This window comes from Rattus norvegicus, chromosome 7, assembly GCF_021556685.1.
Source record: "Rattus norvegicus strain SHRSP/BbbUtx chromosome 7, alternate assembly SHRSP_T2T, whole genome shotgun sequence".
Classification (NCBI taxonomy): Eukaryota; Metazoa; Chordata; class Mammalia; order Rodentia; family Muridae; genus Rattus; species Rattus norvegicus.
Window position 1 is genome coordinate 37,946,446 of NC_141540.1, and position 15,971 is coordinate 37,962,416.

General features: G+C 42.7%; 1 protein-coding gene and 1 pseudogene across 1 annotated transcript in view; one reads left to right on the plus strand and one right to left on the minus strand.

Annotated features, from left to right (window-relative positions):
- The window catches only part of Ntn4 (netrin 4), a 113,818-nt gene that overhangs the window by 64,861 nt on the left and 32,986 nt on the right, over positions 1 to 15,971 (plus strand). Inside the window, exons 4-5 of the mRNA NM_001106780.1 lie at positions 10,984 to 11,110; positions 14,516 to 14,704. Coding sequence (NP_001100250.1) covers positions 10,984 to 11,110; positions 14,516 to 14,704 — 316 coding nt within the window. The remainder of the gene's footprint in view (positions 1 to 10,983; positions 11,111 to 14,515; positions 14,705 to 15,971) is intronic.
- On the minus strand, positions 13,835 to 14,082 carry Rps21-ps5 (ribosomal protein S21, pseudogene 5; annotated as a pseudogene).

Sequence of the window (15,971 nt, forward strand, 5' to 3'; positions counted from 1 at the left end):
ATCCACTTGTATGACTTAGTCAAATAGCTTACCTGGAGACAGAATAATTTTTAACTTAGTACTCAGAAATATTTTTTTTTAGTCCACTAGAAGCGAAAACAAACAATAAACACTTCTCTGCCATGAAAGAAGTAACGAGCGGGTACCTCCTAAATCGGAATGTGTGTGCTCTTATCTAAAGGTTCTCTCTTCACGAGCCTTCTAGACATTGCAGTTTTAGTTCAACGGCAGTGTTTGCATTTTTATAGCAAGAGGGGGGAAACCAAGTGCCTGGTAATACTAAAATGAGGAAGCTCTCAGACTTATTTTTATAAAACATAAGACATTGAAAACTCATTTATCTTTATAAAACATGTTGAAATTCTATCTTTAGAACCAAATTCTTAAGGTTTTTTTCCCCTTTTGTTATTTATTTTTAGACTGGGTCTATACTATGTAGCCCTGGCAGACCCAGAACTTTCTACACAGCCAGTCTGACCTGGAACTTGTGGTCCCCACCTCAACCTCTCAGATTGCTGGGGTTTCGGGTTGTACACAACACACTGAACTGTTCTGTTAATCTTCCTCTTCGGAGATAGAATCTCACACTATATCCCAGGCTGTTCATGAATGGTTTTATTCATTCAGTCCTCCTGCCTCAGCCTCCAAAGTAGCTGAGACTGGGTACAAGCCACCGTCTCTGTCTCTGGCTTCAAGGACCCTTGGGGGAAACAAAGGGAAGAAGGAAGGAAGGTGGATAGAGAGAGAGGGAGAGGGAGAGGGAGAGGGAGGGAGAGGGAGAGGGAGAGGGAGAGAGAGAGGGGGGGGGAATAAGAGATAGGCAGATAGGGGGTTGGGGATTTGGCTCAGTGGCAGAGCGCTTGCCTAGGAAGCGCAAGGCCCTGGGTTCGGTCCCCAGCTCAGAAAAAAAAAAGAACCAAAAAAAAAAAAAAAAGAAAGAAAGAGATAGGCAGATAGAGACAGAGTAAGAGACAGGCAGACAGACAGAAAGACAGACAGAGACAGCCTGAGACTGGAATCTAGCAATGGCCAGACCCTGTCTTCAAACCCTAGAGCCACAAAACAATTACTTTACAGACATAAAATGGAAATTTGTCAGAACCAGTAAGACATTACAACAATTCAAATGAAAGTTAAAAATTATCCCTATTTAGGCAAATCCAGACACACAGAATGCTGAAGCGAGCTGGGCACAGTGGCTCAGACCCATCATCTCAGCAGATGGCAGGCCGAGGGAGGAGGCTTGCTTTGAAATAGAGTCAAGCCTGGGCTACGTAGTAAGTTGAAAAAGTCACTTGCATTCTTTCAACACAGCTCATTCCCTAACGCCACTGATGTGTGCTTCTTTGGGTAAGAAACACTCGACTCACCGCTTTTCTACAATGTACAGAGATGAAACAACCAGATAAAAATAAAACCCAGAATCAACCCAGCCGGCTTCAGTAGATGGGATACTTAGCCAATGGGGTTTCCTTTCTCCTGTAGAGGAGTTATTCGTCACAATTCTTTTCCAGCAGAAGGAATCCGGCTAACTATAGAGAATGAAGCAAAGAAACATCCTTCAGGGAGTGAGTTTTCCCAAATGAAGGCTCTCCAGGACTTGCAATTCAGAGCTACAAATAAAAAGGATTCCTGCTCCCTGGCCGCGGAGAGACTTGCTTTCTTCTAGAAAGTTATTTTCTCTGTGACAGTTACAGAAGAGTCTGATACTTAAACTGCTCTATTATAAAAAAAAAAAGTAATAAAACAGAACAAACAAAAAAATCCCATAGTATTGAGCCAATGCTATATTTTTAAAACAATAAGGTTAAAAGTCCTTTCATTTTGGCTTTTAAAAAACTGAATATGTTTAGTCTAGAGAGATAACTCAGCTGTTAAGAGCAATGGCTGCTCTTCCAGAGGACCCAGGTTCCACCAGCACCCGAATAGGAGGCTCATAACCATCCTGCAGCTTAACACATTCTTCTGGCTACAATGCCCTGTATGTGTGTGGCATGTGGACATGCGTGCAAGTAAAACAGTCACACACATGTACATGAATAAGCAGATAGTTAAATAACTTTGTGCCTTTTGGGTATTTTTGTTTGTTTGTTTTGTTTTTCTTGTTTGTTTGAGGTTTTTAGTGTGGGATTTGTTTTTTTGTCTTTTGGGGGTGTGTGTTTGTTTGTTTGTTTGTTTGAGAAAGGGTTTCTCTGCATAGTCCTGGCTGTCCTGGAACTCACTTCGTCACCAAGCTGACCTCAAACTCAGAGATCTGCCTGCCTTGAGTGCTAGAGTTTTACTTACTGTTCTCTGTAAGTCACTGCTTTCTATTAACTCGGTTGCATGAATATGGATGGGGGCCATTTAGTCAAATGAGGGCAGTGTCCAGTGGCTATGCCACTGATTTCCTTCCCCCTTACAACCTTTAACTGCCTGCGGGCTCCTTTGGGACAGGTGGGGCCTTATGCCCCTTCTCTAGCCACTCTGAAATGTTGGTCCAGTCTCATGCAGGTCCTATGCAAAAGCCACTGCTGGGGCAAGCCTGTGGATATAACTCCCATGTCATGTCCAGGACACAGCATTTTACAGTGCTCCTTCCTGAACTCCCTCTCTCACACATTCGTTCCGCCCCATCTTCTACAATATTCCCTGAACCGACAGGGATGACATAAGTAACTAATAGAGGGCCAGACCCTCAGCAGTAGTCACACTCAGCATAGTGGCCGGTGATGAACGTCTATATTAACCATTGCTCTGAATGGAGTCTCTGGAAACCTCTTAACATTTTCAGTAGCCTAGAGATCCCTTAGCAGGACCCGGTATTTTGGTTTGACTTCTCAAGACAGGGTTTCTTTGTAGTCTTGGCTGTCCTAGAATTGGCTCTGTTGACCAGGCTGGCTTCGAACTCACAGAGGATCACCTGCCTCTGCCTTCCCAGTGCTGGGATGAAAGGTGAGTGGAGCCAGTGTTTTACGTGCACGAAAGGTGTTGTGTGCAGCCAATGAGCTTCTGAAGCTCTTCTCCACTCCTACCTGCTCCACACTTGCATGTAGTAGGTATGGAAAAGTACAACTTCCTGGCTTCAACACAAACCCAGGGCAGCTCAGTCCTGAAGTTCTCTTTTCTCTTTCTCTCTCTCTCTCTCTCTCTCTCTCTCTCTCTCTCTCTCTCTCTCTCTCTCTCTCTCTTTGTGTGTGTACATGTGCATGTGGCACACATGTGTGCACACATGAATACCTAAATACAGGCACATGTATGCCACAGCAAAAATGTGGTGCTCAGAGAACGACTTACAGAAGCTCGTTCTCTCATTCCACCGTGTGGGTTTCAGAGATAAGATTCAGGTCGTAGCCTCGGCGGGCAGGCAGCATCTTCTGAACCATCTCACGAGCTCCCGAATGCTCTTGGAGGACAAACTAGCTTGGGACACACCAACATCATTTAGGGGGTCACTCTGAACAGGCTTGAGCAAAGTGCAGCCCTCAGTTCTGCACTCTACAAACAGAACTGTTCAGGGGTTAGGTGGGGAACTCCGCAGTCAGACTACTAGAATTCAGGGCATTGTACCGCTTTTTGAAGCTGTGACACTGGGCGAGTTATTTCAGCTCTCTGGGTCTTGGTTTAATGGGTTCTGAAGCTAGGCAATACCTATTATTCTTGCCTCCAAATAAGGTTTTTGTGTGAACCAAGTTAATTAATATTCATACGGTGCCTAGTAGGACGCATGGCGTGTTGTAAAGGCTGTGTAGTGCAATCACTCCTGTTGCTGGTACCTGGCATCCTCTCATAGCAGATCCATGCTGCAGTGTGTCTCTCAGAGATACTCGGGTGTGAACCGGCACAGCCTTTGCAGAAAGTACCTGGGCCATGCCGAGTGCCCAAATAACTGTAGGGATCTCACGCCCACTCCAGCATAGCTAACTAACTCAGCCTTCTAAGCAGTTTTAAACAAGTGGCCTCGGCCCACCGTGCTCTGTTAAACATATATCAACTGAAGCAAAAGATGGTGCCTATTTTCTGATAACCTGTCATACCCTAGTTACTGGAAATTCAAAGAAACCAAAGCCACTCCTCCCTGCAAGTTTATAATCTAACGGAGAGAGATAAGCGTTTGGTTCTCACACGGAGCGCAAAACACTCAGCAACTTCCTTCAGAAATTTGCATTGGCTCCATTCATACTTTTTCCCAAATGTCAGTCAAGAACTGGTCTTGGCAAATTAGTGAAGTCGGCAAAGTCTGTCTTTGGCTCTTTTCCTCCCTGCTTAAGACATTCCTTTCTATTCCTCCAGGAAGTCCATTTCTCCTCCAAGCAACTCCGTCTGCAGTTGTAGGATTAAGAGCAGATAGCTATAATCTTGGCTGATGGAGTGTTCAACGACTCTTTAAGGTGTATTTTTGTTAAGAGCTCTGGACTCTGACCTATCACAAGGGCTGGAAGAACGCAGCTCTAAGAGACACATTTCAGGATTCAGGAGAGATGGAGGGACCAGTCTTAAATATGAGCCAGCTTTTGTCCTGGGTTTGTAATCTCTTTTTCCGTCTTTCCTATCTGCACACCCCCATGCTTTCTGATACAAGCTGTTTTCGCTAGTGTTCCGGTGCAGACCAAAGAGTAAACCACCCAGCTGTTTGTTTTCCTTGCCTCCTTCCTGTCTGTGTTACTAGCCACGCACTGGGATAGCCTTCAACCTCTCCTGTCCCTTAGGACAGGATGTTTCTAGCTCCTTTTGCCACCAAACTCATTATGAACCTTCCCTCTTCGCCACAGAACTCTTACCTCTGTTAAATTAAAACATGCAGACCTCTAACCGGAAAGTGCGCGTTTTGCTTTTTAGTGGAAAGACGTGTTTTCTTGCAGTGGTTTCTGTCCCTAGGTTATAGTGAAGCATTGCTGTTCATGCTTCTGCCCCACGTTTCAACGGGCCAGCCTGTTGTTAGAATTTATCTCTTTCCATGCATAAGAAGTCTGTTCCTTTAGAAGTTCATCCTTTTCTCTAGGAGGGATATACTATCTATTAGGAAATTAATCAGTTTTTCTTCCCATTTGGCCTTTTAAGAGGTCACGCAGCATCTTTTCCCCACTCTAGGTAACTTGTTAGTGCTAAATAGAGGCCCATTAGACTGCTGCAGCCACCATTAAGGGCATATTCCTCTTGGCTCACAGAACCTTTTCTTTTTACATGCATCTTTCTTAAAGTTTTAATGATGATATGAAACAATATTCATTCTCTATTCGTATTCAAACCTTAATAGTAAGGAGGATAAAGTCATGCATGTTTATGTATTTATATTTACAAGCATGTATATACATACATATAAACATGTATATATATATACATACAAATCTATATCTATATATATATATAAAATCATGGACAAGAGAATTATTTTTGAAATTAAAGAGTTTATTAATATGAAATTATAAAACACGTTTCCCACTGACTTGCACTATTGTTCTCTGTACGAATCTGAACGAAAGGCTCAAAAATGGTTACGCGTTCCTTCGTTCTCAGAAAGTAGTGTGAAGCCAGTTTTGTCAGACATTCCCCATGAACCTAGCATGGGTCCCTCGGAACATTAGCCCTCTCGATGTGGTGGAAGCCCATGAGGAATAGCATCACTAGATAACGAAGTGCATGGCTACCGGGGAGAAATATTTGGAACAATACCGAGTCTAAGAATGGATCCAGCTGTCCCTAAGCCAAGGGAAGGAAGCAGAGAGAGAAAACAAGGACAGAGAAGTCATAGTGACCAGGACTTACTGTAAGTCACAGCCAACAGGTACTTGGAGCTCCATCTTCAGGGACTGTTACTGTTGGTTCATTTCTTTATCTGTGCCATGCAGGGCAAGAAATAAGGGATAAGCTCTGTGTCTCATGCCAGGAGTTTCTGACATTGGTGAGAAGGCAGCGTCCTCTGATAGCTCAGAAAGGGTTGCGGCTTGCGTCTGCCTGCCTACAGTTGAACCACATTCAGAGTACAAAGAAGCAGGCCTTGATAGCTCACATTTTTTTAAGGACCCTAAAGTTTTTAAAGGTCATCGAAGACAGTCCTCCGTCTAATATTTAAATATTCTATAACACCTTGGAGCTGTAGAGGTGGCTTTGTGGCGAATAGCATAGACTGCTCTAGCAGGCGACCCATATTTGGTTCCCAACTCATTCGGAACCAAAGTTAGTTCACAACCCCAGCTGCATGGGATGTGGTGCGCTCTTCTAGGGTCCTCAGATACCAGCACTCACAGGTACACACACCCGTGCATTGACACATAGGTATATACGTAATTAAAAACAAAATCAACCTTTTTTAAAATCCACATTTCGAAATCTACTTACAAATAAGTGGTTGTTGAATCCCATGTGCTTGGTACTGTCTATGACCAGATTCCCCCACCTCAAACCAAGACCAATGTCCTCAATCCCATGATACATGACTTTCGAATGCCAAAATGAGCCAATTAAAAAGAAACCTTATTATCCTAGGTCTGCGTTCTAGGGCAATGGATCCAAAAGGCAATCATGCCTCATTTTTTGGCCTCACCTAAATTACGTGTGTGGCTTCAACTATGTAGAGGTGATATTTTCTTTTTCTTCCATCTATCTGTTTTGTTTTGTTTTGTTTCATTTTGTTTGTGGGGGTGGTTTGGGGGTTTCTTTTTTTCTTTTTCTTGTTTTTTTGAGACAGGGTTTCTTTGTATAGCTTTGGCTGTCCTAGAACTCACTCTATAGTTCAGGCTGGCCTCCAACTCACAGAGATCCCTCTGCCTCTGCCTCCCAAGTACTGGGTGGGATTAAAGGTACACACTGCCACCACCTGGCCATCTATCTAGTTTTAATATAAAATTATTGTCCGCAAAACTGCACAGCTCATAATGAGCATACCGGTCCGGTAAATCCTTGAATGACTTGTTTTAAGTTTGCACAAGTGCCTTCCTGTAAGGAATACGCTAAAAGGGAGTAGAAAATAGGTCAATATTAGCGGTAAAAAAGACTTGCATGTATTTATAAAGACGTTAGCTAGCCAGTAGGAGTGTACATCTTCAATCCCGGTTCTTGCTAAGCAGAGGTAGGGGGATATCTGAGTAAGAAATCACTAGCTAGAGTGATTTCCAGACCATCCAGGGCTACACAGAGAAACTCTGTCTTGAAAAGGAAAACAACAACAACTAGATAGATAGATAGATAGATAGATAGATAGATAGATAGATAGATAGATGATAGATAGATAGATACATACATACATACATACATAGATACATAGATACATAGATACATAGATACATAGATAGATACATAGATACATAGATACATAGATACATAGATACATAGATAGATAAACAAACCAACCCTTGGACACTGAAAGAGAAAAAGTGTTCTTAACACTAACAGAGGAGTTTCTGAAACCCCATCCAATATTCAGATACTGGGTAGTTAGACGTTGTGGTTTGTGGTCAGGACTCATTCCTCTTTTCCAATTAGACCACAGACGGCACTGTTAGATGCAACCTTCCTTGCATAACTCCATTTTCTTACTTTTTACCTAGTTCGTGCTCGTGCACCAAATAGGAGTCATGTTTAACTTATTACTAAAGTTTCCTTTCTTCCGCATGTCCTCCAAGGAAGACCTGGTTTTCCTAGCACATTTTTCACGAGCATCAAATAGTGGGTGATCTTTCAAGCTTGAACGGCGGCAGCCGTATCGCTGAGGAAGGATTTCTGGCCTCAAACTGTCTGGGTAATGATTTACAGCTATTTTTGGTAATTCTCAAAATGACAGCTCCTTGAATTTCGCTATGCGCAGAAAAATTTGCTGGCCTAGCATCTTCAGACCCTGGGAGGTATCGTCTCAGTTCTCGGCAGATGGGAAGAAAGGAATGCTCCAGATGAAACAGACTGTCAATATTACCCTGTGATAAGCGTGAATGTCTGATGAGGTTACCCGCCCAATGTCTGTGATCTCCTGAGGCCTAGAATTAGTGAGACAGAATAACCTATGAGTTGGGTGGAATATGAATATATATACATATATATACATATATACATATATACATATATACATATATACATATATACATATATATACATATATATACACATATACACATATATACACATATACACATATACACATATATACACATATATACATATGTACATATATATACACATATATACATACATATACATACATATACATACATGTACATACATATACATACATATACATACATATACATACATATACATACATATACATACATATACATACATACATACATACATACATATATATATATATATATATATATATATATATATATATATATATATATATATCTTGAACCTTCCAAGATTAAGCTTGAGAAGCTGAACTTTTGGCAATAGTTGAGTCCCTGTAAAGAAAACTAACAATGCTATTCAATGTCACCTTCATATAACCCTTGATAAATGGATGCTACAAGAATTTGAGAAGATACTAACAAGGCACAAAAAAAAAAAAAACCCACCCGATTACTGTTTAAAATTAAATAGGAGTCATGTCACTGGATGTCGAGAGACATAAGCTGGAGCAGGGGTGAAGAACGTAAAAGAGGAAGGGAAAGAAAAGTTTATTATTAGACAAGAGGAAGGAAGCAGAAAGGCGTTCTCTTCAACATGAAGAAAGCGTAATTAATACACTTCTCAAACCTCTTTCTTAAACCTCTTTAATGTGTCTGCATCGTCATCTGCAGGATGAACCCCAGACTTTCTGAGCTGACGTTTGATGAATGTCAAGCTCATTCTAGACCAAGCCCAGCTCTCCAGTGTGTACTCTGATTCATTTATTAACTGTCCTTTGCCTATCTCTTTGCAAGTCCCCTCTTCCGTCCATGATGAAAATCCTGTGTGGCCTTCCAGGCCCAGCCTCAAGGACGACACGTGCCCACAGAGTCCCCCACATTGTGTTTTTCCTTTGTTTCCTCAGCCTAGGAAGACTCATCTTTTCAGCCTGTTAGAAATTCATTCCATCAGGCCCGTCCTTTCATAATGCCCTCCACAACTGTCAAACCTATGATCAATTCTAAACCTTTGAATCCCAGCTTATTCCTCCTTTTGCATTGTCTTGCTTGCTGTTGCATTTTCCTACGTAAAGCTCCAATTGTACCATATCCTGTCCTGAATCAAGATTATTTTTATTTTTAATGATGACTGTAGGTACACACGCATGCACACGAATGCGGGTGCCTGCAAAGGCCAGAGGTATTGGATTCCCCTGGAGCTGGAGTTTCTTACAGCAGCCGTGAGCTCCCTGATATGGTTGCTGGGAATTGAACTTGGGTCCTCTTGAAGAGCAGGGATGTGCTCTTAACCACAGTGCCATCTCTCCAACAACTGAGATCCACTTTTTTTTTTTCAATGTGTATGGGTGTTTTGACTGAGCCATCTCTCCAACCACAAACAACTCCTCATCCTTTCCTAAAGAAAAGAAATGCTGTGGCTAGAAAAAAAGGTTTTTCACTTAAAAGTGCTTTTTGGCTTTTCCAGAGGACCCTAGTCCAGTTCCCAGCACCCAGGTCAGAAAGCTCACAATAGCCTGTAACTTCAGCTCTAGGAAGTCAACTTCCCCTTCTGGATCCTGAAAGCACCTAACACACGTGACATGCAGACACACACACACACACACACACACACACACACACACACACACACACACACACATCAGTAAAAACAAATAAATAGAAAAGTGACGTTTTGGCTACCAAACTCTGTAGCATAGTGATTGTCCCCTCTAGGCCATCGATAAATGTTCGCTGACTGATTGGCATGACTTGTTACCTTTATGCTGAATCACTTTTAAATACTGTTTTTCAAGAAAAACCTGCAGATTCATATGTAAAACCCCACTCACAGCCGCTTTACAAAGTTGCATATCTGTGGTCACTGTATCAGTTTCCAGAGATGCATTTTGTTACTGGGCTCTATGATAATTCTTCCTAGGAGGTACTTGATGATCCAAAGAGTTTTTTTTAACATTATCAATGGAATAAAGCCAAATTCCTTAAGGATTTTGCTAAAGCATTCTCTGTGAAACATACTGTTTTAGATCACCCTCAGGAATTCAGTTGTGGGGTCAAAAGAAAAGCCCACTAATTATGACAAAGTATACTCAAAGTCAGAGCAATATATTTTGCCCTTCGATTAATTGTACTTCTAGGAGATATATTTAAGAGAAATTAAGAGTTCTACAAATACTTAGCTACAGGGATATTCATGGTAGCACTGGATATATCAACAGTTTACGCTGTCAGGTAGGGAATTACACAAATAAACTATCCTACAGGAGACTCTGTTATACACAAGAATATTTTTAAAGGTACATAGATATTTGTATGTTGTTGTTGGATAGGGTACTGAGGATCGAACCTAAGGGTCTTTTTTTTTTTGGTTCTTTTTTTCGGAGCTGGGGACCAAACCCAGGGCCTTGCGCTTCCTAGGCAAGCGCTCTACCACTGAGCTAAATCCTCAACCCCGAACCTAAGGGTCTTACACATGCAAGGTACATACTCTTAACTACATATTCCTAATATATTATGCAGAAAAGGTCTTTCATTGCATTGGAAGATATATATATATATATATATATATATATATGTCAAATGTTGATAGCAATAATTTTTAAAGATTACAAGTTTCTAATTTTATACAGTAGCTTATGATGCATTACTTTGTGCTAAGAAGGTTTTTAATTAAGGATATTAAAATTAACCTAAATACTTAGCCAACACTGCAGAATTTCTCATTGGGGCCATATATTCTGTAGTCAGGAAAAAATATTGTTTCTTCCTTTGAATTAATCAAAAGACAGACTAAAAAAAAATGTTTCCCCATGCTAACTGACTTCTTCCAAAAGGTGAATTAGTGTCTTACAGCTAAATGGATATGAAGAAGTTGAAGGGAGAATTTCCTTCTCCCTCAGCGTTATTGCCCTTGCTCACGGCTTTCACTTAATGCTGTCTGTAGGTCCATGGGAAGTGCATGTGTAAGCACAACACGGCGGGCAGCCACTGCCAGCACTGTGCACCATTATACAACGACCGGCCCTGGGAGGCAGCGGATGGCAGAACAGGGGCTCCTAACGAATGCAGAAGTAAGTAACAACATCCACTCCTCAAAGCCGTCTTTGTAAGGTAAACTTATCTTCGAATTCCTTGTTATCTCTTGAAACTCAATACAAAGTGGAGGGTGACAGAAGCTATATACAAACACGGCCCGTATCACTGCCCAGGGTGACTCCAACCATTGGAAACAGTTAGTTTACAGAGCTGCCAATCGGCCTGAGCAGCCAAGAATGTGCTATTTGCTTGGATACTTTGTGGATACTAAATGCTCCCCTTGAGAACATGACACGGTACAAACATGAGCGGACACAAGAGTAACCAAGGATTACAGTGTACGATGGCTCTCGTGGCTGTGAGATTGAATGATAATCGTGAAAATAGCTCTTTAAATTCAGTTCCCAGAACGACCCGGGAGAGCAGATGGTGTTAATCCTGTTTTAGAAATCAGGAAAACGGGGCTCAGCTAGATTAAATACCTTGCCAGCGTTAGTAATGAAGGGATGAAGACATGACCCCATGTCTTCAGGGTCCTGCTAGATACTTTCTCCCATGGTATTATGGTCTCCTTTCACGGATGGATCAGACCCGAAATTAAAGCAGGAAGTCAAGAATGGGATTGCTTGGCTAGGACTAATTTTGGATTTGTGTTTGGAGATTAGATACAGGAGGCTAGGACATGGGAAAGCGAACCGTTTCTCTATTTGCAGTTTTAAAACGATCCAGCTGCAGTGGCCAGATGTTCTGAGAAACATACACACTCACGTCAAGCCTGTTTCATGAAGACTTCTAAATCTCGTGTCTGCTCATGTTTGTAGCATGTCAGGGTCTCAAGGAGAGTGTTCAGAGCCCACACTACGCAAGCAAAGAGCATGTTCCTGCCTACTCTGTCCTATTGGCATCTCTGCAAACTGTTTGCACTGTGAGCGAAGCTCTGAGGAATCTCTTCCCATACATGATCTGGAATCATAGCAAATTTATTTCTAAGAAATATGAAGGATTTCCTCTGAGCATAAATATCAAATTACCCTCTGCCTTTTCAAGACACGGAGTCTGGGAAAACATCATAACACATCGAGGAAACAATGGGAAAAAAATTGCACTTGCCTTTTCAAATACAGTTGACTTCCGGGGATGTCTGGATTCTTATTCTAAATGACTTATCAGGAGAATCTAAAGAATTTCTCCTAAATTCCTAGAGTGCTGTTCTGCTCCCTTCCATGGAAACCTACTGCATATCTAAGCACACACAGCCAGAGACGTGCCACTTGGCGCTAAAGATTAATATGCTTAGAGCTATCATTGAAAATCATTACACAAGGAACACCAAGCCTCCTCCCCTATAAATGGAGGTTTCAGTGCCAGACTTCTGTATATCTGTCAAAATGACAAGAGCTGAGACGTATGACTTCAACAAGGTCTAATGGTTTAGGCCTATAACCCCAGTTACTCAAAAAGGCTGAGGCAGGAGAATCCCAAGCTCAAAGCCTGCCAGGGCTATAAAGTGAGTTCAAAGATAGACTGGACTGGGCTACTGAGACCCTACCTCAAATAAAAAGTAAAAGGGTGGGCCAACCATATGACTCAACTTGTAAAGACCTTGCCACCAGGTCTGATGTTCCCCCACCCAACACCCAGGAGAGAATTGATTCCTGCAAGTTAACCTCTGACCTCTAAATTTATTCAGTAACACACACACACACACACACACACACACACACACACACACACACCGCCTGCCCAGCATGTGTGAAGCCCTAGGTTCCATCTCAGAGAAACTTGGGCTCTGTCCACTATCCACCAGACATTTCTTCTAGGCTCAGAGTTAAACATAAATTATGGTTTACACATTTTTATTTTCAAATAATGCCAAGGAAATTGGGTTTTCCTCACCAAGGCAAGAGACCCGCTGATCCTTAGAAAGGACCGAGAATCAGAAAGGTCAGGGGGTCACAATCCAAGAGGAAACCTGGTAACCTCTCAAATCTCTTTCCAAAATAAATGCCAGCCCCAGAATATAACCACAGTTACCAGAACATCTTTGTAACCAGAACATCTTTGACAGACTGGACCTACCTTCACCTTGATAATTATTTTAGGTTCTTTTCCTGTCCCTGTGATAAAATTCTCTAACGAAAGCCACGTAAGGGATTTACTCCGCTTTAGTTCAAGGGTCCGTCCACCCCGGCAATGTAGTACAGGAAGTTGAAGCATCCACAACCAGGAAACAGGAAGAGGAGAGCACATGCTAGTACTCTCCGGGTCTCTCCATCTTGTGCAGCCCAAACTCCATGACTGTGATGGGTTCTCCCACAGCAATTAGCATAATGAATATTTAAATACCACTATATAACGAAAAATGGAAGTCTAGAGAAGAGTGTAGAATAAAGGGGGTACCCCAACTAAGGGGAAGAAAACAGTTCTTTTGGATTATTGTTCCTTTGGTTTGGGGGTTTGAGGTTTTGGGTGTATTTTTTTTTTTTTTTTTGGTCTTTTTTCCGGAGCTGGGGACCGAACCCAGGGCCTTGTGCTTCCTAGGCAAGCGCTCTACCACTGAGCTAAATCCCCAGCCCCTTGGGTGTATTTTTTTTTGTTGTCATTGTTGTTTGGGTTTTATTTTTGTTTTTTGTTTTTGTATTTTTTTGTTTGTTTGGGGTTTTTGGGTTTTTTGTTTTTTGGTTTGTTTTTTTTTTTTTTTTTTGGTCACAGGTACTTGTCGCTGTTATTTGTAACAAATTATTCCCGATTTCTTCTGCTCAAAAGTTCTTTGAGACAATTCCATCAGCCTTAGCCAATCTGAGAAGAGAATCCTCTGACTCGCCCCTGTGAATGGCCCCGCAGAGGGCTTAAGTTTTAAACTGGCCATTGAACCGGCCTGTGGCCCTGTCAACCTCGGCCCCATTCTTCTGAGTGGATGCGTAGTCCTTGGCAGCAGTGATGCGGTTGCTCAGGGAGATTTGCGCGACACCCACAGGTCCACAAACCTGCTGGCGTGGTTCTGCATACTGAGGCCGTCCCTGCTCACTGGTCTTCGGAGAACACAGACAGGGTTTTTGTTATTGTTGTTGTTGTTGTTTTTGAGACTGGGCTTCTGTGTGTAGCCCTGGCTGTCCGGGAGCTCCCTCTGTAGACCAGGCTGGCCTCAAACTCAAGAGACCCTCCTGCCTCTGCCTCCCATATGCTGGGATTAAAGGCGAGTGCCACCGCTGCCACCCCTGCTGCAGCCCCACCGTGCGGCCCCGCTGCCGCCATTCCCACCGCCCAGCTGATAGTTAATAATATATCCCTTCTTGTATTGTTTTTATTCTTGTGCTTTACACTCTCCAATAAATAAGTAACATTTAAATTTAGCGACGGCTTTACCCTATTCTGACGTCTTGACTGCTAGACAGCCCGATGCAGTGTTTTATGCCCCTCCTATGCTGTTCTGTCGCCAGCCTGCAAGTGCAATGGGCACGCGGACACCTGTCACTTCGACATCAACGTGTGGGAGGCATCCGGGAATCGCAGCGGTGGTGTCTGCAACAACTGTCAACACAACACCGAGGGTCAGCATTGTCAGCGCTGTAAGCCGGGTTTCTACCGAGACCTCAGGAGGCCCTTCTCTGCCCCCGATGCTTGTAAAGGTAAGGCTTCTCGTGGTGCCTAAGGCGGCCTGTGCAAACATTCCTTACCGTTCTTCTCTTTGCTGGCCCGAGGAGGAGAGGTTATAAGAGCCTCAGACAAGACACTCGGAAAGATCAGCTAATTTCTTACCGATACATGCCAAGAATTTTCAACCTGTTTAGTCGAAACAACCCAATATTCATGAGGGGAAATCTCCCGTCCTGCTCCTGATAAAGAAGTGTCCTTTGAGCCAAAGAGAACTAGTAAGACTGATGAGGGAGGAAGAGATATGAATAGAGAGTACACGAGAAGTAGAAATATGCTGATGGAATAGAATGGACACTTACACTTGGGCCGGGCTAACCTTGAACCCCTGAAAACTCCTGGGGAAATGCCATTGCAAGTGCACTGCGGTCAACACTGCGCAAACGTATCCCATTATCGTAATGAATTCGGGGCGTAATAATTTTATGCTCTCTCTTAAAACACTGAATGTACAGGCTAGGTTCTGCCTCTCTGTTGGCATAGCTCCCAGAAGTTTCTTCGAAGAAAGAATAGAATTTTAAAAGGTCTGCATCCCGTGTGTGGCATTGCCCCGGGTGAGCGTGGTGCGGGTATCCGGAGCCAACATATCATCCAGCAGGATGAGGAGCTTAAATCACCTTGGAATCTGCATGCATAGCAACTAACTAGAAGTTGTTAGACAAGAGGAACTGCATGTCTATCAGTGAGTGGCAGAGGCTCAGGTTATGGCTTAAAAATCAGTGATTGAATGGAAGCACAACAGTAGGAAATGAGCACGTTATCATCACCACCATCACCACCCCTTCCTTTTCTTTTCTTTTCTTTTTTTTTTTTTTTTTTTTTTTTTTTTTTTTTTTTTGGTTCTTTTTTTCGGAGCTGGGGACCGAATCCAGGGCCTTGCGCTTCCTAGGTAAGCGCTCTACCACTGAGCTAAATCCCCAGCCCCACCCCTTTCTTTTCTTAAGAAAAAAACAAACTGCTCTTTAAAAATACATATTTTAAACTGCTGGGAAACGGTAAAATCTCCAATTGCAGTTTTAATGGGTTTCTTGTTGCCAGCTTTGTCTCTTAAGCAGGGGAGGAAGGAACAGCATAGCTCACCTTGTCCAACGAGCGCCAAATCTGGACTTGCCTCAGAGTATTTCGCTATGAATACTCATTTGGCCCAGATCCGTGTTTGTAGTCCAACTCTCACTTTAACAGGTTTCTGGGTGAGATAGTGAGTAGTCAGCACATACAGTAAAACGCCAAGAAACGGGAACT